Source organism: Solea solea, chromosome 2 (genome assembly GCF_958295425.1).
Source record: "Solea solea chromosome 2, fSolSol10.1, whole genome shotgun sequence".
NCBI classification, from domain to species: Eukaryota; Metazoa; Chordata; class Actinopteri; order Pleuronectiformes; family Soleidae; genus Solea; species Solea solea.
In genome coordinates, this window is record NC_081135.1 from 23,152,385 (window position 1) to 23,174,047 (window position 21,663).

A 21,663-nucleotide genomic window follows, 5' to 3' on the forward strand; every position below is an offset into this window, starting at 1 on the left:
GAGATTTATTTGCTGTCGCACAAGTAGCTCAAGTGTACTTCAAAATCCACAGACAATAACAAGTGTCTAAGAGTAATAATGGCATGGCAGTTAACTATAATTCAGGACTTTCCATCTTTAGCCCCTCACTTGGTGCTTCACATTGAAATGATTGTTTGCTAAGTCCTATGGGCATAAATTGCATGAAATTGCTAAAGTGCACGCATTAATTCCTTATGAAGTTACTGAGGGCTTTTCTTGGGTCACCTTGGGGGGGGAATTAAAACCATCCAGAATAACACTATTATCATCAAAGAGGTCCAAATAATTACACTGCACATGACTAAATGTGAAATCAAAAATGTCAAGTAGACTGTAATATAATGATCATTACATGGTAAAGTGGCGTTTATTAAGACGGTTGCAGTGAGAACTTTTCTTACATGTAAACGTAGATTTATGTCAAACATGACTACACCAAATAATAACCCAATTGTATGAACTAAGACAATATATAATAATCCAAAAAAGCAGTGTATTATTACAAATGTTAAAACTCCAAGTATCATTCTGTAAAAAATCTGTAGACAAACACTATAATTTATATATTCAAATTCAATTATTAGAAAGAATCACAGATTATATTTAACTCAGGGTGACTTTTCTTTGAACTTTTGATGATTAATAACATTGCAATATATATGTATTAAGTTGACCAACCAGAAACATCTCTTCAGATGTCACTAACTGTTTTAGCCTGTGCTACATACACGTGATTTTTAGCTTGAGTCAAACTTCCAATGGTCTGTTTGATTAGAAAAAGCTGCAGTGCAAAAACCAAGACCAAAAAGTGACCCATTAAACAAATGTGGAGCTATAAATTTGTAATATTTGTAATTCCAGAGTCAAACTGAGTATTAAGTGGAAAACCCAGCCAGGTACTCTTAATTACTGGAGGTTTTTGTCACTGCACACCAGTTCATTAACTCTGCAGTTATTGTTGGCAGTCAATAATAAACAGCTGTGGCCACCAAATATATATTTATATCCACGCATGAGAACTGTTCAAAACATCTTCAACCGCTGAGTAGAAATCACCCTGTGTTATATTTAAGAGCGCTTTTGAGAATGAGGGAGATTCATAAGACACGAGAAGTAATTATTTAGGTTAATCGTTCACATCTGCTACACGAGAAACGTGAGTCAATGATGGTTTCATGATGCGGAGCGTGTCGATGCACTCGGCAGGTATGCATCTCTATTAAGTTGGTGTGTGTCTGTGTAGTATGTGAACTGGAGGAAACCTCTGAAAATGACTTGTGGTGTTCGGGTCATATGTTGTGTATATGTGGTACCAAAAAAGGGACATCAATGGACAAAACTAAATTAGATGACTGTGGAAAATGGCAGCAAAGGGGACACAATCTAGAGACGGTGTAGGAAAGGCTACAAGGCTGCACGGCTGAATTACACTCTTAAGTTCCCCATGTCTGTGAAGAATGGTCAGCTACGCCCCGCTAACAGCAGGCAGACACCATAAGAGGGTAGATAAGATGTACTTTGACACAAATGTGACTCGGCAGCCCACAACCTCGATGACTTCTACTTGTTATACCAGGAAGAAATAGTTGTTTTGCTGGTGAGAAATCAAAACACTGCAGTCTCTGTGCAATAAGCTCCAAAATCCAACATGACAGATAACACTGTGGGACCAAATCCAACCTCTGCAATCGACCTACTCTCCATGATCAATGAACAGTTCTAAATATACACATGTAACTCAGCATTATCATGAGTGTCAACTTCACTGATTCCAAACATCTACTGATAATATCTCGCCATCCCTGAGTCTTATCTGTTCCTTAAAGTATGCAGAGTTCTGCATTTATAAACTTTGATGGCTGCTTGAATCAAAAGAAATTAAAGGAGCTGGAAAACCTGAACAGAAGATGACCTCTGTAAAGGAAATGGGGGTGGGTGGGTAGGGTGGTGCTGGTCATGTAGGGTCTAACTAGTGATTAGTCCCTGTCAGTGATGATGCTGAACATCCTGGTAGATGCTAACAGACACCTTGGATGTGTCTGACCATGTCTGACATGCGGACAGTGTCTCAACACACAGTCACACAAACTGAATCATCAGGTCTGTATTTTTGGGGAAAACTCAGGTTGGTGCACACACAGCGTTTAAACAATCCAAAAATGTGTCCTTTTTTTCCCAATAAATGCTTCAACGTCATCACTCACGTCATGCAAGTGTCCTCTTTCAGTGCTTACTTAAATCTGTAACTTAAAAGTGCACACATGTAAGCACACACACAGAAACACACACACACACACACACATTTGGCTCTTCGGTTCATCGATCTGCAGATTTTAAGGCTCGCATACAAACAGTTACTTCATAATTGACCCTAAACATACGTTGCACGTGTCCTAACAATTGCAACCCTGTCCTTTAAAAAAGGAAATACAAAGTGATAAAACAGGGTATAACCTGTTTTGTTTTTTCAATTTGATTAATGTAAAAAAAAAATGTGGCCTTAAACACAGTTTTCTCAACAAAAAACAAATGTACTAGCATTACATGTCTCTGTCAATATCGACACATTACATGTTAAATCTGTCAGCGGGAACTGGCCTGTAAGGGCACAGTGGACAATGAAATGTATGTATGTGTGTGTGTGTGTGTGTGTGTGTGTGTGTGTGTGTGCCCCAGAATTTCCTTTCAACGCTTTCAAATAGAGATCACAATTATAGCACGTCGCAAGGGCTGCAATTTGAGCTACACGTCACGCGGCTCATCTGACACAGGGATAATACTCAACCGTTAAAGGTTTTTATTGACGTTCATTCATATCTTTACGTTTTCCTCCTCGTATCAGAATATATTACAGAGTGAACTTTGAACTGAAGATTGACTTAGATATTACATATTTTCCCCAAATGTTTCAGTGCTAATTTCCTCCATAGTTTAAAGATTTAAGATGAAATGGACACTGTTAAACGTTATGACATACTGTACGGTGACATAAGTGCAGACTCTGTCATGTGTAATAAGGGTTTTTAAAATACATTAGACAGCACACTTTGTTAGTGTTTTTTCATTCATTTATAAATACTCTCTATATAAATACTCTCTATATATACTATAAATATATATGTCACCATATGTATAACTGTCTGTTGACTTATTATAATGTCACTCGACAAAGATTAGACGTTCCCTCACTTTCTCTGTTGCCTTCAAACGCCTGTGAACTGATTTCTAGGTAAAGGACTCAGGACGTAGGAAAGGTGAAAGAATGTGGCTTTTATGTTTGTTCCTGAGTGCCTTACCTCAACGCCTTTCTTCTGCTCCCCTACGGTGATGACACAGTGCAACACTAGCTAATGGCAGCCAAGGAATGGAGTCTGTTAACATCAACAAATGAGTGGCTCCCACCACAACACAGACCTCAAAACCAACTCCTCGTCACCACAGACATAATGAAAAACGAAACAGGAAAGCGACTGATGTTTGAAGGCAAAATAAAGTCAACATCAGAGCATTCCATTCGGTGACAAACTGATATCGATCCATGTTATGATTAATACGATGTCAACGTCAATCATGTTCAATCTCAAGTATGTCACGTTATCCTTCTGGTCAGGATATTCTCACGTACTAACCAGTATTCCAAGTAATAAGAGTAATCTGAATCCTACACGTAGAACATTTGAACAAGAATGAGAACTATCTAATGGTGAGACTGAGACTCCTTTCCTCACACTTCCCTATTCCAGAGTGCATCAGAGGAGCTAAGACAGCCTTCACATGACAGGACACATCTCATTCTTTTTTGTTTGTGTACCAAACGTCTGCTTCAAAACACAAAACTCACACTTTGACTGCATGGGTTGTCTGTTCTGACTGCTGTAGACACAGGGTGGCTCAAGCTGAAGTACATGTAAAGGCTTATTCTAGGGCCGCAAAATGTTCTATTTCAAAGCGAGTATACACACACATATAAAAGCATACTTTTAATGTCCTTTTCTGCAGCCACAGCAGAACATGGCCCCCCGTTTATAGACCATGTCAAACCCTCATATCTCCGTTGGTAGAAACATTTAATGTGCTATTTTATTTTCTTAGCTTGACCCTGTTGCAGTAATTACATTAATAAATGTAAGGACAACATACACAGAATAGACAATATTACAGTAATTATTTGTTTGAATAGAAACTGTTAAAATAACTCACACAGTTACTCAGACTGAAGCCTTGCTGTGGGTCATACATGGTTCCAAGCACCTAACGACACCATAAGAACTCTGCAGGTTGTTTAGGGACATTGGAATCTTTACCAAGGACAGTCATCTGAGGAGCAGGAGTGTGTTACCTTCTTGCTGGTGTGTGCAGTAGATCTAAAAGCATTATGCTCTATGCCATTTTACTTGTATCAATAAAACGTTCCCTGTATAGCAAAAACATCAAATAAAATCTGTAGTTGTGTAGTGTATCTAAAGTCAAATGTCATTTAACTTAGTACACGCATTTATATTTATAGTTTCATAAAAGGCAAGTACACTGCAGGAGTGAACAGAGCACATGTTGCTGCATGTAGTTCATGTTCATGGTAAGAAAGCCCAAAAAACACTTCACTTACCCAACATTAGGCAGACCAACAATTCCTATTTTCAGTGAGGTGCCAAATCTTCCAATCAGCGGTGGCGGTTTCGGTGCATCATCTCCTTTTCCCTATAATAAAGATAATGTGGAGACATCTGCAGTCAGAAGAAGAAGAAGAAGAAGCACTTGCCGTTACATAACCTGCACTGCATTCTGATGTTTGAATGAAGAAATCCCTAAACACAACACACCTTCTTCGGAGCCATGTCTCACAGCTAAACTTTTTTTTTTTTTTTACTGACTTCCACAGCAGTTCACAACCCCAAGAGGAAAAAACACACACACACACTCATTGACAGAACACGGGCTAAGCTAAGTCCTTAAATGTTACCAGCCGACTGCACTTCAACTGGCTCACCCCCCACCTCTCAAAATAGAACATGCAGCCTCTGGAAATGAAAGTCGACACTGTAAGTTGGCAAGCTGACCTGTGCTTCCAAATTTAGCTGTCGATACTATCAATGCAGGGTTGATGAGCTGCTGCTGGGATCTCACACAGGACTGTTCCTCTAAAAGTGCAGTCCTTTTGCAAGTCTAGTTAATCTTTATCAGAGACTTGACAACAGCTGCTCGCTTTCCATTAACATTTGAATCCTCCGTCTGACAGCCGTTTAACTAAAGACATCCATGACTCACAGATCTGAGCTGATAGGTCAGACATGTGTAGTATGTGTCCGTTCACTTTCCTCCCTGTGGCTTTTGCATGCAATCAAAACAAATCTTAAAGTGCAACTAACTCATGGCAAACCACAGACAAAACACAGTCATTATCATTGCACCCATAAAAAAACAAAGATGGATAAACACTGCTTGAGCCGTGTTGGTATTTTAAGATGAAGGAAAGTCATTTATCATAAATGAAAACAGCGCCACACATTTCCATGCTTATACTTTATTAAATAAGCATTTTCTGATCAGCTGGGCACGAATCAGACAGCAGCCCACAGCTTCAGCACCAGAGGGGGAAAAAAAGTACAACATCCGTGCACTCATAGTTTCCTCCAGCCCCCTTTGAGAGAAACAGGTGTAGCCACATGAACACACAAAATTACGACAATTAGTTAAATGTCCTCAAATAAACTTCCCCTCGATAGAAATACAAATTAAAACACGCAGGGGCAAAACCAAAAACCATCACCCAAATCCAGAAGACTGTCTGGTTTAACATGCAGAAAATGAGGCTCTAATAATCTGGATTTGAGGCAAGTGAGGCTGTGGCTTTTTAGACAGAATTTAAATGAATAGGTCTGAATTAATCATTTATCTTTTGTTGATGGATGCACCCCCACTTAGACTCATCACAATAGGTGCAGAGCGTTTTGTTCGACCATATAAATCATTCCCATTGTTTAAGGTACATTGATCAATCTAATGGCTTGTAATAGGCTCCTAATTGCCACAGAGAAGTGCTCACGAATGGAGTCCAGAATTACAGATTCGACTCAAATTTCTCACTTGAATGACAAGGCAAGATTATGCTCTTCCTCCTTTTGTCTCAGGTAAACATCCTCTGAAAAAAAGCACCATCACTTTATTATTCCAGGTGAATTTCCTTCTTAAATAAATTCAAGCCAGAGTTTATATATATATATATATATATATATATATATATATATATATATATAAAAGACAAGTTGCAGAAAGATGCACTAATTCCTGTACGTGCTTTTTTTTTTTTTATCTGATCTTAAAAGCATCATTATTAAGCTCGAGGGAATCACATTGGTTGCGATTTAAGATAAAACAATATAAACAGTCAAGCAGTGTAGAGGTTATATTTTAATAACATTAACACAAAGATAAAATTGTGAAATCGAATTAAATCGAATTAAAAATTTCAACGGTGTGATTTTAATTGCAGGGTACATTTATTTTCCGATTTTTTTTTTTTTTTTGCTTTTTAAATAAAGAAAAAAACCCAAAACAATTTGCTTTGAATTTCACTGAACACTCGAATTAATTTAACTTCTGTAGCAACGGTGAGCTTTGTTTATGTGGAGCACACATTTAGTTCTGGTAACTGCACTCTGCCAAATTGTCATGATTGCAAAGATGATTCCATTTTCTTGGCAGCGCTCAGTGTTTGATGAGGCGGATTTTTTTTATTCACCCTTTGTAAAAGGTGGGGTTTAAACGCAAAAAAAATATATATAATAATACAGAGTATTTGAACAAATTGCGCCTGTGTTGACTGGCAGCATTCACACACTGTAATGAGGCATTATTTGATCGCTTTGAATACCATAATGCACATCTTTCGGTCAAGCCTTTCTCTGGAAAATTGCTTTAACTTTTAAAAGGGATGATGATTCACATCAGAGCGGGTCAATTTTACATTACGCCATTATGCGTGAGCATTTAACAAGCTGTATGGAATACGCTGGCTTTTGGAGTCGCAATAGTAAAAGGCGAAAAAATATGAGTCGCAAATTTGGGGGAAAAAAATGTGCATCCTTTAATGGACTAATATTTAATTAAATGGCAGTACATTTTATTTCTCAGCCACAAAGACGGGCACCGTGCCTCCTGTTAAATGGGTTTAATGGAGATAACTGGCGGCCTTGAGGCAGGCAGCCTCTGCATGCTCAAACTTTTTTTTCCGCCTATAAAACACTTGTCTGTAAGAAAAGATCAGCTCCGCGAGCTGTCATTTTTAATTAACCCCTCACCTTCGCTCCCCAGGCAGGTGGAGAGCGCGCGCGGACACGGACACGCGCCGGAGCAAGGATTTGGCCTGAAAAGTATAAAACTGTCAACAATCACAGTCACGTTTCCTTCAGGTATTTATTCAGACAGCGAATAAATAATCTTGAGTAATATAATATCAATCCGCGTGTGATTCAGTTCACAATCAGCGCAGCTTTAAATTGTCAAACTGGCAGTTTCCTCCTGTGCATTAACTGCGCCGTGTCTGCGCACACACAGCACTGGCTGTTTTTTTAATATATATATATATATATATATATATATATATATATATATATATATATATATATATATATATATATATATATATATATATATATATATATATATATATATATATATATATATATATAATGTCACCTACAGCAACATCATCCTTCAGCATTCTCTGCATTTAAATAGCAACAGTTTCCCAATGACGCGTCGCGCATGATCTGAATGTTGAAAATCCGAAGGGAATCGTGGACAGTGTATATATATGCACAGTGTCGCCACAACACACACACACACAGGCAGACGCTCCGGAAATAAGTGAAACGCTTACCTCGTGAAGAACTGCCGTGTGAACTGTATTCTGCAATGAAAGGAGACATCGTGTGAGAATACATTAAAAAAAAATAACTGTATGCATTAAAAATAAAAAAAAAACATACCAAATCGTGTCTTGTATGACAGTCTGAGCAGAAGCTGCACAACACATGATTGACGGCGGGGGTTTTGGTGTTTCTGTGTGCGGTCGAGTCTCTCATTGGCTGACTGCGTCCCCTGCCCAGAACGCAGCCTCCGGATTGGCTGCGCGCCCTCGCCAGCTGTACTTCAAAGAACACGCTCTCTACAACTAGGTAGTGCCGAGAGCTGCGAGCCAGGAGAGGAACCGTGTGACCCGAGTCGGACACGGTGAGACTCAAATCATATTAGGAGCTCGTTTGTAGCAGTGAAATCGCGAACACTCTCATCCCAGCACAGACCCTGGATATGGCTACGTCTATACTTGGGGTGAGTGTGGCTTTGCTCTTGTGCGTAAAGTTACTTTCTCTGGAGTTTGGAGTTGTGACTTATAACTTTTATTTTAAAATGAGCGGTTAAATGAAGCGTGCTTCATCACATCTGACCTTATTAAGCGTTATAGTGTTGTTATGTGTTATCTTATGTGTACAAGTTTGTTCAAATGTTAATACATGCGATAGGTTTTGGGTTATGAAACTAATAGTTTGATGTTGTCTCTCTCCAAACAATCACAAGCTCTGTTTATTTGTTTATCTTTAATCTTTGTTTACAGTTTGTCTGTTCTGGGTCTAACTTTTGGTGTGTCGCTATGTGTGTTTTCAGGAAGAGCCACGGTTTGGAACTACACCTCTAGCTATGCTGGCTGCAACTTGCAACAAAATTGGTAACACCAGTCCTCTTACAACTCTACCTGACTCCAGCGCGTTCTCGAAGGGTGGATTTCATCCGTGGAAAAGATCCTCCTCCAGCTGTAACTTGGGATCCAGTCTGCCCGGTTTCGCAGTAGCGACGAGCCGCGCATCGACAGGACTAACGCCGAACAGTGGCGCAGGCAACAGCGCCTTTTGCTTAGCCTCCACCTCCCCGACCTCGTCTGCGTTTTCCACTGACTACAGCGGTCTGTTCTCAAACTCCGCGAGCGTCTCAACACAAGAGTCTGGACAGTCGGCTTTTATCTCCAAAGTCCACACATCGGCAGAGACCCTGTACCCGCGGGTGGGGATGGCGCACCCTTACGAGTCGTGGTACAAGTCCGGTTTCCACTCCACCATCTCTGGCGACGTTGCCAACGGCGCGTCTTCGTGGTGGGACGTCCACACCAACCCAGGATCCTGGCTCGATGTCCAAAACCCCGCAAGCACCCTCCAGACATCGCTGCACTCCGGGACGCCTCAGGCGATCCACTCCCAGCTGAGTGGCTACAACCCGGACTTCTCCTCCCTGACGCACTCGGCGTTCAGCTCCACGGGAATCAGCCCCTCCGCGTCTCATCTGCTCTCCACCAGTCAGCACCTGTTAACACAGGACGGTTTCAAAACAGTCATCCCCGCGTACACAGACGCTTCCGCCGCCAACGCCATGATCTCGGGGGGCAGCTCAGGAATAAGCAGCTCGTCGCGGTCGTCCAGGCGCTACTCCGGTAGAGCAACATGTGACTGTCCTAACTGCCAGGAGGCTGAGCGGCTGGGACCCGCCGGGGCCAGTCTGCGGAGAAAGGGACTCCACAGCTGTCACATCCCGGGCTGCGGCAAAGTGTACGGGAAGACGTCTCACCTCAAAGCGCATTTGCGATGGCACACCGGCGAGAGGCCTTTTGTCTGCAACTGGCTTTTCTGTGGCAAAAGGTTCACGCGCTCCGATGAGCTGCAGAGACACCTGCGCACCCACACCGGCGAGAAACGGTTCGCGTGTCCGGTGTGCAACAAGCGCTTCATGCGCAGTGACCATTTGAGCAAGCACATCAAAACGCACACGGCCGGTGGAGGAAGCAAAAAGGGCAGCGACAGTGACACCGACACCAGTAACCTGGAGACCCCGAGGTCCGAGTCTCCTGAACTTATTTTGGACGGAGTCAATCCCAGAATCAATGTTAAAGATCCGTCTCCTCATGACGAGCCCTAGTGAGGCAGTGCCCTCAGATAAAAGTCATAATAATTATTATAATAATAATAATAATAATAATAATCATCATCAAACCAGAATAAAAAAAACTGCACAGCGATGAAAACGGGTCTTATCTGACGGACAATACAGGAGAAAATATTTCCACAAGCGATTTCAAAGTCTGAAAAAAAAAAAAATTCTCCACAGCAGCAGGCGCGTGACGAGTTTCTTTTAATTCCTTATTCAATCTAAAGACACCAGAGATGTTTTACTGCTGGCCTTTGGAGACACGTTTAGGGACTTGACAATGAGAAAAAAAGAGGATGTTTTGCAGAGGGTGCGAGAAAACAAACCTGTTGAATTTCTTTGGTTGGACAATGCGAGTTACATCTTGTATATTGCTGACTAAACTCTGTGTTATTTTCATGTAAATGTTTAGGCTTAATGATTGTTTTATTCGTGTTGGTATATCCTGGAAATCAGGGAGTTTACTTTCGACGCACTTTGTGGATATGTATGTACACAGCTCCCACCCCCCTCCCAACTTTGGTTAACCATTTTATTTTATTTTGCTCAAAAAAATATCTATATATAAATGTTTACCTGTATAAAGTCACACGTACAAGACTTTCATTTTATCGTAATTAAAACGTGTCAAAAAAGGCTGTGATTGTGTGCTGCACATTTTATATTTGGGGTTTAATCTATTTGTTGGGTTTGAAAAAAGAAATTATTTCAAAACTTAAGGTTGTTCATGGGTTTTTTTTTTTCTTTAAATTACCTATAGGCCTGTATGATACCTTGACTTTGACTATTTTCCCCTATGGAATAAATCAATGTTTAATGCCCCGGAAAAGACATTTCATGCCCAAATGAAAATCTTGTTAAACGGTATTAATTATGACTTGGAGCACATCACAGCCCCATGTGTTTTGTATTTGCGATTAGGGATTCGTGTCTTATCAAATATCTAATTAATCTCCGAGGCATCTTTTGTTCACTTTCACTTTATCGCGGGGTTTCCGAGGGGGTTTGATGACAAAGGTCCCTGAATATTTATTCTAATTGTCCAAATTAACTGCTTTCATTTGCATAGCAATCGGTGGGCCGAGGAAAAAAGGGATACGGCTTCTGTCTATTTTTTTTTTTTTTTTTTACAGAAACCACATAGATGTTATGGGAACAGTTTTTTTTAAACTTAAGGAGGAAAAAAAGGAGAAGGGGGCAAAGAGTCACATGCAAATGCTGAATTTAAAATGGCCTTTGCGCAGCGCAGTCAAATGCTTTCTGGGCGTTATTTGAATATCAGTGGCCTCGAATTGAAAGGGTTCAAGGATGCTCTCCGACTTCTTTGTGCTTACCCACTGCAGCGTCCGACTCAAAGAAAAAGCCAGGGAATAATTACAGCGTGGGTCCAGGACGTGGAACACGTCAGGGAAAAGCATCTCACCCAGACCCCCTCTTTTTTTTTCAAGAGGATGTTAAATTGACCAGAAGGCAATAGAGGGAAATTATTTTCATTTCCTTTTGTGCAACAGCGGCTTCAAGGAAACGGCCACATAGTGAAAACTATTAAATTAGACTGCCGATTTGAATTTCATCAAAATATATAAAAAGAGAGAGGCGCCAGCAGCGTTTACGGAAAATGTGGGAAATGTAACGCCGAGGTGGCGCATTTAAATGCTAATTCACAGATATTTATTTACTGATAAAAGAAAAAATATTAATTGTTTATTTTAAATGGACTCAACTTTTTTATCCCGTTGTTAAAAAAAAGAAAGAAAAAAGAATTGGAAATTGCACGTGTCAATTTTAGGCCTGTAATTGTGAATCACAAAAAATGTCAATTTTAATTTAAATAACATAAATATGTTCTATATTGCGCGCCACGTCCTGTATCAAAATATATAGAAATTGGTCTGCATTAAACAAAAAATAAACAATGTGCGGCGCTTTATCCGCACGCTCTCATTGTTGATTTGCTGTTTCTGTATTTACGCGTTGGATGTTTTATTTCCAACTCGCAAAAAATCCAGCCGACTGTATTTCACAGCTTTACAACCATATAAAGCATGTATCATTTTATGATAATTATTTAAATATACACAAATGTGTACACACACATTATATATATATATATATATATATATATATATATATATATATATATATATATATATACATACACACACACACAAATATATATATATATACACACATCTGTGTATATTTAACTAATTACCATAAAATAATACACACCTTATATGGTTGTAAAGCTGTGAAATACACTTATTTAAATCTGGTTTGAGAGCATTTCAACACTTGGTGGAAGTCTACATCTTTGTCTTCCATCATCTCAATGGCGCTGTAATTCATTTCACCTGACAAAGAAAAAAGGCATTAAACTGAGGGTTAAACATTTAATCAGAGGACAAAAATCACATTTGTACAGGCGTCAATGGCCGTCAAACATTCCAACTAACAGTGTCGATTTTTCCCTTCAAAATGCACGATTATAAAATAAGGATAAAAATGGAAGCTACAGACAAACACCTTAGGTCTTTTCCAAAAGTCACCTGACCATGAAAATGAGTCCAACATTTTCCCATCAGCAGATCATAGCTGCAAATTGCTTCCAATGCTAATCAATTCACTTGGACGCTTTCACACAGTCCAAGACATCACCAGAGTGCAATGAGCTACACAGAGATGTTTTTTTTCTGTCTACTGCTTCCCTCTACTGGAAGAAACGGAGACCTTCACTGTCTGTCTGAAAACAGACTATGTGTGATAATTCACACAATTTGTTAATAGATGGCTATATACAAAATCAAAACAGAAAAAAAAATCTATTCATGTGTAATGTATTGTTTGTGTGTTACAATAACTTAAAAAAAAGCTCAGTGCTTTCTTCTAGTTCTGTCTGAGCTCCTCTCTCTTCTCTCCCTACTCCTACTCCTTTCTGTCCTCCTTTCCCTGCTTCTGTTCCTCCCATCTACTGTTCTGCCTCTCCATCCATCTGTGCCACTTCTGTTCCTCTCACCATCACCGCTGCGATGCTTGTCTCTACCCCTGTCCTCCCTGCCTCTCTCACGGCTCCTACTTCTGTCCTTGCCTGGCCTGGAGCTGCCAGGTCTCTGTCTGTCCCTGCTGGTGTGTCTTTGTTTCTCTTGACCTCCCTCCAACTTGATATTGTTTTGCGGGCTGTAATTTCGACTCCTGCTCCTTCCTCTCTCTGTCCGTGTTTCTCTATAATTCTGGGGCTCCTCTTCAGGCCTCCTGTGTCTGGTGTGAGGGCTCGATGAACTGCTCATGTGAGAGGAGCCCCTTTTCTGACTCTTGACTTGTTGCTCGCTCTTGGAGCTCTTATCCCTACAGGAATCTTTCTTCTTGTTCTTCTTTCGCTTTTGGCTCTTGAACTTGTCGCGACTGTCTGAATCTGAGCCACTATCGCTGCTGCTGGAGGAGTCACTGGAGCTGCTGCTACTTTCATGCTTTTTCTTGTGCTTTCTTTTGCTCTTCTTCTTCTGCTTTTTGCTCTTCTTTTTCTTAGACTTTTCCAGGTGATCAAGTTTTCTGTAAAACAACAATAAAGCATCGCTATTTCAATAACAATCCTGTCAAAGGCAACTGAAACATGAGTCACACATTGAAAGACGTACACAGCACCACAGCACCATAATGGTGAAAAGATGTAACAAAAAATGATGACATGTTTTATTTAAAATTTTTATGAAATACAACATCAGGGAAATCTTTTAATTGAATCATTTATCAAGGACGTTTCTCAGCCTAAAGTACCAATACAATATATCAAAACCATGTAAAGTATTATTTACCTTTGGCTCAATTATAATGGAGTTTAGTTACATTAAGTTTTTATGTATAAAAAAGAGTTTAAGCGTTTACCTGAGGAGCTTCTGTTTTTCTTTCGTCGTTAATGACTTCAGAAATTCTACCTCAGGATCGTCCTCTTCATCGCTGGCAACAAATCCCTATAAAAAACCCACAAAGCCGCATATTACACAGTGCATTTAAATCAAAAAACAAGTTTCAAATTAAGCAAAGACAAATATGAGCAAATGCATTTAATTGCATCAGCGGAAACAATCCTAAATCTATGATATTGTCTAATGTGTTCATACTGTGTTGCTCTAAAAACCGGCTACTTTGCAGCATTTACACTTGCTGTGGTTAGTCTTTTTTCTCTCTGGAGGGTAGAGAACGTGTGCATTTTCCTATATTGTCCTATGTGTGCAAAGATGGGAGTGCGAGACAGACAATTACCTGTGATGGATCACAAACAGTAGCATTCCGATCAAGGACACATTTTTTCAGGGCAAACCCACTGTTTCGCATCTCCGCCATTAACTCCGAGGGGTGCATCGACGGACCTGTTAGCACAAATCACAGCCTCAGAGTCTCATTGATGTCAAACCCATGCCAGACACTATCCCCACAGTGGGAATTTCAGGGGCGGCTTTGTTAACAGAATGGGACATCAAATCAACTCACTCCACTTCCGGCTGAGCAAATCATAGAATATCGTTCTCTGCCAAAGCAGCAGTTAGGGGAACCAGAATACACAACAATTACATTTTTTCTGCCGGCACAGAAGGGGACCATAACGGCGCTCCAGCATTAACACCGCACACCGACTGGACTCTGCCTGAGTAAACATTCCTTCTTTACTACTCAACTCGCTGATTGCAGAACTCGGAATCAGCTGAAGAACAGGAGCTCCAGCTGAAACCTGAGAGGAAACCTTTAGTAGGTGTAACACCTGCCTGCAAAGTCTAGTCACAGACTAAGACTAAGCTACTGGCTAGAAATATCACAGATATTCTGGATCCCTGTTCTTTTTAAAATGCATTAAATTATTCTACATTTATAGAACTACCAACAAATATCTTTAACAGATGTACATATATAGTAAAACAAAAAAATACAGAAAAATAAAATCAGTACAAAACAATATTTTTAACAATTACTTCTAGGTTCAAAGACAGGAAGTGGTACATTTAGTTGTTCTGCATCATCATTTGTCAGTGAATGCAGACTGAGCATTAATTAATGTTATAATTTTAGAACAGTGACAAAATGGCCACAGAGAATAAAGGAAAAGCATGGCAGCGTGTTTGTGACAATGTTATCGTATTTATTCTACCTGCTGCCTCCTCTGAAGCCATGGAGCTGGCATTGATGCCTGACAGTCCATAGAGAGGACACTCTCGGTCTGTGTTCACATGGCCCCATTTGTGACATTTGATGCATCTCACGTTCCGCACCTGTGAAGTTAACAATAGACATTTTTCACAATTGTCTAAATCAGAGCTTCCCAGTGTGGGCCACAGCCCACTGGTGTGCCTTGGAGGTACTGCAGGTGGATTTCAGACGGGAATAGAAAACCTCCTCTCAAGAGTAGTTTTTTTTATTATATATTAATAAAATTAATATTATATATTAATAAAAATGTTATTTGTTCCAGGAAAGACAATCTAAATTAAAAGAAAAACCTCACTTTGTTATTCACATTGTTATGTTTATTTTTTAAACATATGGGCTTCTCAGTTATGGTCAAAAGGCTAGTCATACACTTTGATCAATAACAATTATTCATGATGACTAGAGCTGAAACGATTAATCGATCAATCGATTATTAATCGATTACTAAATTAATCGACAACTATTTTGATAATCGATTAATCGGTTTGAAGCTTTTTTCATGATTAAAACAAGCTTTTTGATTGTTTAAGCTTCTTAAATGGGAATATTTTCTCAGTTTCTTTGCTCTAGATAACAAAGAAATTATTAAAAGTCAATCACTTTGGTTTGTGGACAAAACAAGACATTTGAGATCATCATCATTTCCAGGTTTGATGCACACCAATTAACATTTTTTAAGGTTTTCTGATATTTTTTGGACCAAACGATTAATCGAGAAAATAATTGGTCGATTAATCGATTATGAAAATAATCGTTAGTTGCAGCTCTAATGAATATTATTTGGTAATTGCTACAACATTTTTAAGTTATCGGGTGATTTCAGTGCTGTGCCATTTTCTTGCTAATTGCTAAAACATAAAATCTGTGATCATGGAAACAAAAGCACAACATCACATAAAGAACAAGATTACTAGTGTACCATTTACATTTAAGTCAAAGTCAGAGTCAATTCCCAGTTTATGAATCCTTGTTGCAGTACAGAATAGCAGGCTTCAAAAAAATACAAATCATTACACACCTGGATTCCAAATGGCTGATCTCTAATATTCATGTCATCCTTTGCGTATCTACAAAAGAAAATTGAAGATAAAAACAACATCAACTCTAGAACACTGGACAATATTCACAGAAAATGTCATAGTATAAGAATCAGCCACTTACTTTTCTCGAGGAGCAAGCTTCTGCCACTCAAATTTGCACTCATCTTCTCCCTCCTGACAAATACACAAATTCCATTGCGAATTGTTACTCACATATTGTTAAGTATGATTGGAAACCAAGACAAAAACTACACCAAACACATGAAACTTGTGTTTAACATGTTCTTTTGTCTAACTTACCTCTTTTTGTTCCTCTTGAGGACCGAAGACAGATGTGAAAGGCAGAACAAATATTACAATGTTAATGCATTATGTTCTCAAGAATCATTTGTGTGGTACAGGATATAACATTTGAAGGGACTACAGATGATTCATTTGAGGGACACTTTACCTTTGGATGCTCCGGGTGGAGCCTCGTACATGAAATTGAGGCCATTTTTAACACGGTCATCACCCATCAACAATCTGAAGGTTCGGATAAAAGTCATGACAATTTAATTCAGAAATCAGCATTAAACAACATTTAAATTTTGGAGGTTTTCCAAAGCCTCATGGGGGACACGTGTAATGAAAATATCATTCAACGTGTAAAACATTCAGTGTGCAATTATCAGTTAAGTACGTTTTAAAAAAGAAGAAAATGATTTTAAAACAACTTCAAGCTGTGTATTTATCGAACCTGTTGTTGTATACGTCCTGTTCTTTCACGTAAGCCTGCATTAGGTCTTCTTGCTTTTTCTTGTCGTATGTCAGTTTCTGCTCTGCTATCCATACCTGCAAGATAAATAAAATCAGATGGAATATTACATATTAAGTGGGAAATGTTCGTTCAGTCTTTTTTTTATATATATATATATACACACACATACACACACACACATATACATACATATGTGTGTGTGTGTGTGTGTGTATGATTTTCACTCAATGAAAGTGAACATAAGACAAATAAACGGAACGTTAGCAATGATTCACAGAAGTTAAACCAATTCCCTAAATGGGCATTAAATGGTTCATACAGAAAAATACCGTTTAAAATAAACATTATTATGTACAGGGTTAAAAACATGGAAGCTATTGCTAAGACGAAACCTACCACTAGCTTCGCTTATTAACACGTATGCTAACTGGGCTAACTGTGTCTATCACTTACCTTTTTGATATTTGACTTCGACGCAGGGTGGAAGTCCTTCTTACACATGAAATTTGCAAACGACTTCCCCATGGTTGGCAACCTATAAGGTTATCTTAAGTGAAAATAAAATGCTATGTTAGCTGACGACGTTGTTAGCTCAATCACCCCGCTTGTAAACAAACGTCCGTACGAAGATGGCTTTACATTGAGGAAGCCAGTCCCGCTAGTTCTCGCGAGATTACTGAACAGCCACACGATATCGATTTTTGTTATGAAAATAAAATATATAGTGACGTAATATTCGGTGAGATCAAAAATCGGCGAGTGACAGATCAAAGTATGTGCATCAGGTACGTGCAAAATTCACATTTAAAAGTTTTTTAAAAGTTTGGCGAAAATGTGACTAAAAATGGGAATTAAATTGAGTAAAAGTGAACTCACTACGAACCTGAGTCGAACTTCAACCAGGTCACGTGACTGCAGTGTTATCGCGTCAGACAGTGAGGTGGTGAAATCTCGTGCAAGCAGAAATGGAAATAGAAACTTAAGTGCCCTGTGGGAGTGTAAGACATTAGTGAAGCTGATATTTTGGTGAGTACAGTCGTATTATACTGCACTACAGACTATTCTGGCTCACACAGGACTATGTTTCCACCTGAACTAAAATCCGTGCAGTGAAGTGTAGTGAATTGTTATCCAAGGGAAATTGTGCTCTTTAAATAGGACCATCAGTTTGTGTGTTGGTCATATCTGTAACCTAAAAAGTGAACTGTCCTCTCCGTTTGCTCTCAGCAGCTTTGACAAACATGCAGCCATCCTCCTGTGACACATTTGTGGCTCTGCCTGCCTCCACTGAGGGACACCGTATCATATTTGGGAAAAACTCTGACAGACCTTGTGACGAAGTCCAGGAAGTGGTTTATTTTCCTGCTCAAGACTATGGTGCAGAGGAGAAGGTTGAGGTACTTCACACAAAGGCAGTTTGTTAGTGCACTTAAACCTGCCACTGGTTAACTATTGACACATTTTTGTTTGTCTTTATAGTGTACATACATAGAGATTGACCAGGTTGCCCATACTTATGCAGTTGTGCTGAGCAAACCAGCATGGCTGTGGGGGGCAGAGATGGGTGCAAATGAGCACCAAGTCTGCATTGGCAATGAGGCGGTGTGGGGCAGAGAGAGTTCTGATGGTGATGAGGCTCTTCTTGGCATGGATCTCGTCAGGTAAAAAAACCCTCTGTAAACACTGTATTTTCCCGACTCTGCTATTTGCCAAACTGTTTCTGTTCTTTAATTTTAATCGGGCAGAGCCTTTCCAAGAGTGGCAAAACAATTTAAAATCACTGAAATGATCAACAAAACAAAGGCTGACCAATTACACAGTGCAGCAAACAGAGAAACAAGGAATTAAGAAAAGCAGTTTCAATAATTATGAAAACATTAGACAAAGATTCATTTTAAATGGTATATGACAGATATTAAGGTGAATAGTTTGGTGGACAATGTACTCTCAATGCGATGAGTGATGTAAGGTTGTATGGAAGCTTCAGAAGTAGAGCTTTTGGAAATTCAGAGCATTATATGGTTATTTTCTTTCTTGAGTGTGAGCAAGTCAAACCCACATTGCGATACAGAGGACAGGGACTTTGATATTTGTCATTTGTGTTAAAGTATGGGGCACTGTAATCTATGGTACTAGAACGGGAATGCAGAATATCTCCATTGTCAAGAACAGACATTTACTGAACTGTAGAATTAATTTTCTTTAATTCTATATTCAGTTTAAAACACATTTGCAAGAACAAATCTCTGCTCTGTGACCCTGTTATTTCACAGGCTTGGACTGGAGAGAGCTGACACCGCTGAGAGAGCGGTGGATGTTATAACTGAACTGCTGGAGAAATATGGTCAGGGAGGACCTTGTATGGAGGATGAGGGTAGCTTCACCTACCACAACAGCTTCCTTATCTCGGACAGGAAGGAGGCATGGCTGCTAGAAACGTCAGGGAGGTACTGGGCTGCGGAAAGAGTGGAAGGTAAGAAGGAGCACAGTACGGCATCTATTAAAGGACAAACATTTCCAGTACATGTGGCAAATATACCACTGATCATTCACAACTAGGAAGCTGAGAACGGTTTCTAATGTTGTGGCAGAGCAGTGTGAGCCTCTGCCGTTTTAAAAGTTAATTCTTAATCATCTGGGATTTCTTTTAGAGCTTTATTTTATTCTTTATAGCTTCATGGCTTGACAAAGTGAAAAAGACACTCTTCCACCACAACATTAAAACAAGCTTTAACAGTTGTGATTGATCCAGTAAGTTAAATCGGTCCATTACATAGTTTGGCCACCAGAGAGCACTGCTAGGTTAATTTTCTTCTGTAAAATGTCCCACTCCCTGCATATATTGCTCACAGTAACTTGAATAAGTACAGTGCTTAACACATTTATTAGACCACCAGTAGTATAAGGTGAGTGAGTATAAGGTTTATGCCACAGCTGCCCTAAATCAACAGCATTGGTAATTATCAAAATATTTTTATTTATGTTTCTGTAATGGTTAATACACCAGTATGTAGAAGCTCTGTAACCTGAAATTATATTTGTAATGCTAAAATAAAATTATTATTGTTATCCATGCTTTTTCAAATTTACTGTTTTACAAAAACAAAATATTAAAGCACTTTATTTCTTGATTCAGATGTCAAATTATAGTTGTTCGCTTTCATTCTTGAACAGAAAAAAATGTTTTAGTGGTTGAGTGTTATGCTTGATTAATTTCTGACTTCTCAGAGAAGCCCAGCGAACCGGCTCAAATCTGGGAATAAAAAGGTGGATTAGTTTGTTATTTGCCAAGTACTGTACATTTTCATAAATGCTATCTGATTTCAATAATAGCTGCCAGTCTGAGCCCTTTTTGTATTAACAGAGCCTTTCATTTTTCCACTTTACTTTTTGTTTTTGTGTTATGGCATTCTTAACTGATGTTTGTTAAAATCGCCTTGCAAGAAAAAGCAGTTTTCTAATGGCACACTGCCCTGTTTATGTTATCGTACTGTGGCAGTATGTTTTCACTTTGGTGGCAAATCATCACATTTTATATTTGCCTCTAGGTGGACATCGCAACATCTCAAACGAGTATGCCATAAGAACAAAGATAGACAAGGAACATCCAGAGATGAGGGAATATGCTCGAAGCAAGGGCTGGTGGGATGGGAAGTCTCAGTTCAACTTTGCTGCAGTTTACTCTTTTATGAACACTGCCAGAATAGAAGCCTCTGGGAGCCGATGCTCTGAGGGAAAGAAGTTGCTGGAAAAAAACAATGGTAAGTCATTGTGCACTTAGCTCACCGTTGAAACCTGTGGCTGCATTAGACAAACGGTTTCATTTATGTTCATGTTTCATTGAAGGTCACATCACTGCTGAGACAATGATGGATATCCTGAGGGATAAAGACAGTGGCATCAACATGGAGGGCATGTTCATGACTACAGGAAGCATGGTGTCTGTGATTCCCACAAATCCTCATCTGCCAGGAGTTCACTATTTTACAGCTACTCCAGACCCCCAAAGGTCAAGAACTGCAGCTGATAAAGCTTCCTTTTAGATTTATTTTCACTGCCGTGTATCATGTTTTAAAGTGATTTCTATTTTTTTTCCCCTTAAATAAAAGGTCTGTATTCAAGCCATTCATCTTTGTGAAATACGCTCATCAGCTGAAGCAGACGACCTCTCCCAGTTATGGTCCAAACGACCCTGTAAAGAAGAAACCCCGTTTCCAGAGCAAGCCTGACCGCAAACATGAGTTATTTATCAAGCATGAACTGGTGGCTGACATCATTGACACAAATAAGGTCCATCAATTCAATTCAATACAGCACATAGACTTATCTTACTTTAATGTGGTCACTGTCCAAAAAATGTACTTATAAATGCTTTTTTGTCTACAGGACAAAGGAAAGAAGATTACAGACAGTATGAGGCAGCTGGAAAAAGAGACGATGACAAAAATGGAGGAGATTCTTTCACGTGGCATTGTGCAGCCTGATTTTTTGGTGAATTTGTTCCCAAATTCTGTGCAGGAGGAGATGGCCCTGTACAGCAAAAGCTGAAAAGGCCTGCAGCTTACTAGTTACCAAATGGCGATCAGCCCAGGAAACAGTAAAATGTTAAGAGTTCAGTGTGAATAAATATGTATAGACAAACAGAACCCATTCATTGTGCAGTCAAAGAAT

General features: G+C 39.4%; 4 protein-coding genes across 8 annotated transcripts in view; 2 read left to right on the plus strand and 2 right to left on the minus strand.

Annotated features, from left to right (window-relative positions):
* Positions 1 to 8,157, minus strand: part of LOC131448466 (obg-like ATPase 1) — a 47,934-nt gene extending 39,777 nt beyond the window's left edge. For 2 of the 3 annotated variants that reach the window (XM_058620952.1, XM_058620973.1), the window contains exons 1-3: positions 8,010 to 8,157; positions 7,901 to 7,930; positions 4,628 to 4,719 (exon numbers count right to left, since the gene is read on the minus strand). In XM_058620952.1, coding sequence (XP_058476935.1) covers positions 4,628 to 4,719; positions 7,901 to 7,930; positions 8,010 to 8,105 — 218 coding nt within the window. In that variant the 5' untranslated portion in view covers positions 8,106 to 8,157. Of the gene's footprint in view, positions 1 to 4,627; positions 4,720 to 4,841; positions 4,993 to 7,900; positions 7,931 to 8,009 lie in introns of those variants that run through there. The other variant, XM_058620962.1, reaches the window with a different exon arrangement.
* Positions 8,158 to 8,194: 37 nt separating this feature from the next.
* Positions 8,195 to 10,631, plus strand: sp9 (sp9 transcription factor). Its single transcript, XM_058620938.1, has 2 exons — positions 8,195 to 8,352; positions 8,686 to 10,631. The coding sequence occupies exons 1-2, from the start codon at positions 8,332 to 8,334 to the stop codon at positions 9,982 to 9,984; spliced, it is 1,320 nt and encodes a 439-aa protein (XP_058476921.1). The 5' UTR covers positions 8,195 to 8,331; the 3' UTR covers positions 9,985 to 10,631.
* Positions 10,632 to 12,372: 1,741 nt separating this feature from the next.
* cir1 (corepressor interacting with RBPJ, CIR1) lies at positions 12,373 to 17,627 on the minus strand. Its single transcript, XM_058616126.1, has 10 exons — positions 17,446 to 17,627; positions 16,972 to 17,066; positions 16,684 to 16,757; positions 16,533 to 16,546; positions 16,354 to 16,406; positions 16,211 to 16,259; positions 15,134 to 15,254; positions 14,254 to 14,360; positions 13,876 to 13,961; positions 12,373 to 13,542 (listed from the first exon to the last, which is right to left on the minus strand). The coding sequence occupies exons 1-10, from the start codon at positions 17,515 to 17,517 to the stop codon at positions 12,867 to 12,869; spliced, it is 1,347 nt and encodes a 448-aa protein (XP_058472109.1). The 5' UTR covers positions 17,518 to 17,627; the 3' UTR covers positions 12,373 to 12,866.
* A 262-nt stretch (positions 17,628 to 17,889) lies between these two features.
* On the plus strand, positions 17,890 to 21,641 carry scrn3 (secernin 3). 3 transcript variants are annotated; one of them, XM_058616154.1, is made up of 8 exons: positions 17,890 to 18,018; positions 18,223 to 18,389; positions 18,472 to 18,653; positions 19,266 to 19,465; positions 20,541 to 20,753; positions 20,839 to 21,001; positions 21,102 to 21,282; positions 21,379 to 21,641. In XM_058616154.1, exons 2-8 carry the CDS (start codon positions 18,234 to 18,236, stop codon positions 21,538 to 21,540), a joined length of 1,257 nt encoding a protein of 418 aa, XP_058472137.1. In that variant the 5' UTR covers positions 17,890 to 18,018; positions 18,223 to 18,233; the 3' UTR covers positions 21,541 to 21,641. The 3 variants fall into 3 exon arrangements, with proteins under 3 accessions (XP_058472137.1, XP_058472131.1, XP_058472146.1); XM_058616148.1 differs by having other exon boundaries at positions 17,917 to 18,018; positions 18,220 to 18,389; XM_058616163.1 differs by having other exon boundaries at positions 17,917 to 18,018; positions 18,220 to 18,389; positions 21,102 to 21,255.
* Positions 21,642 to 21,663: the final 22 nt, after the last annotated feature.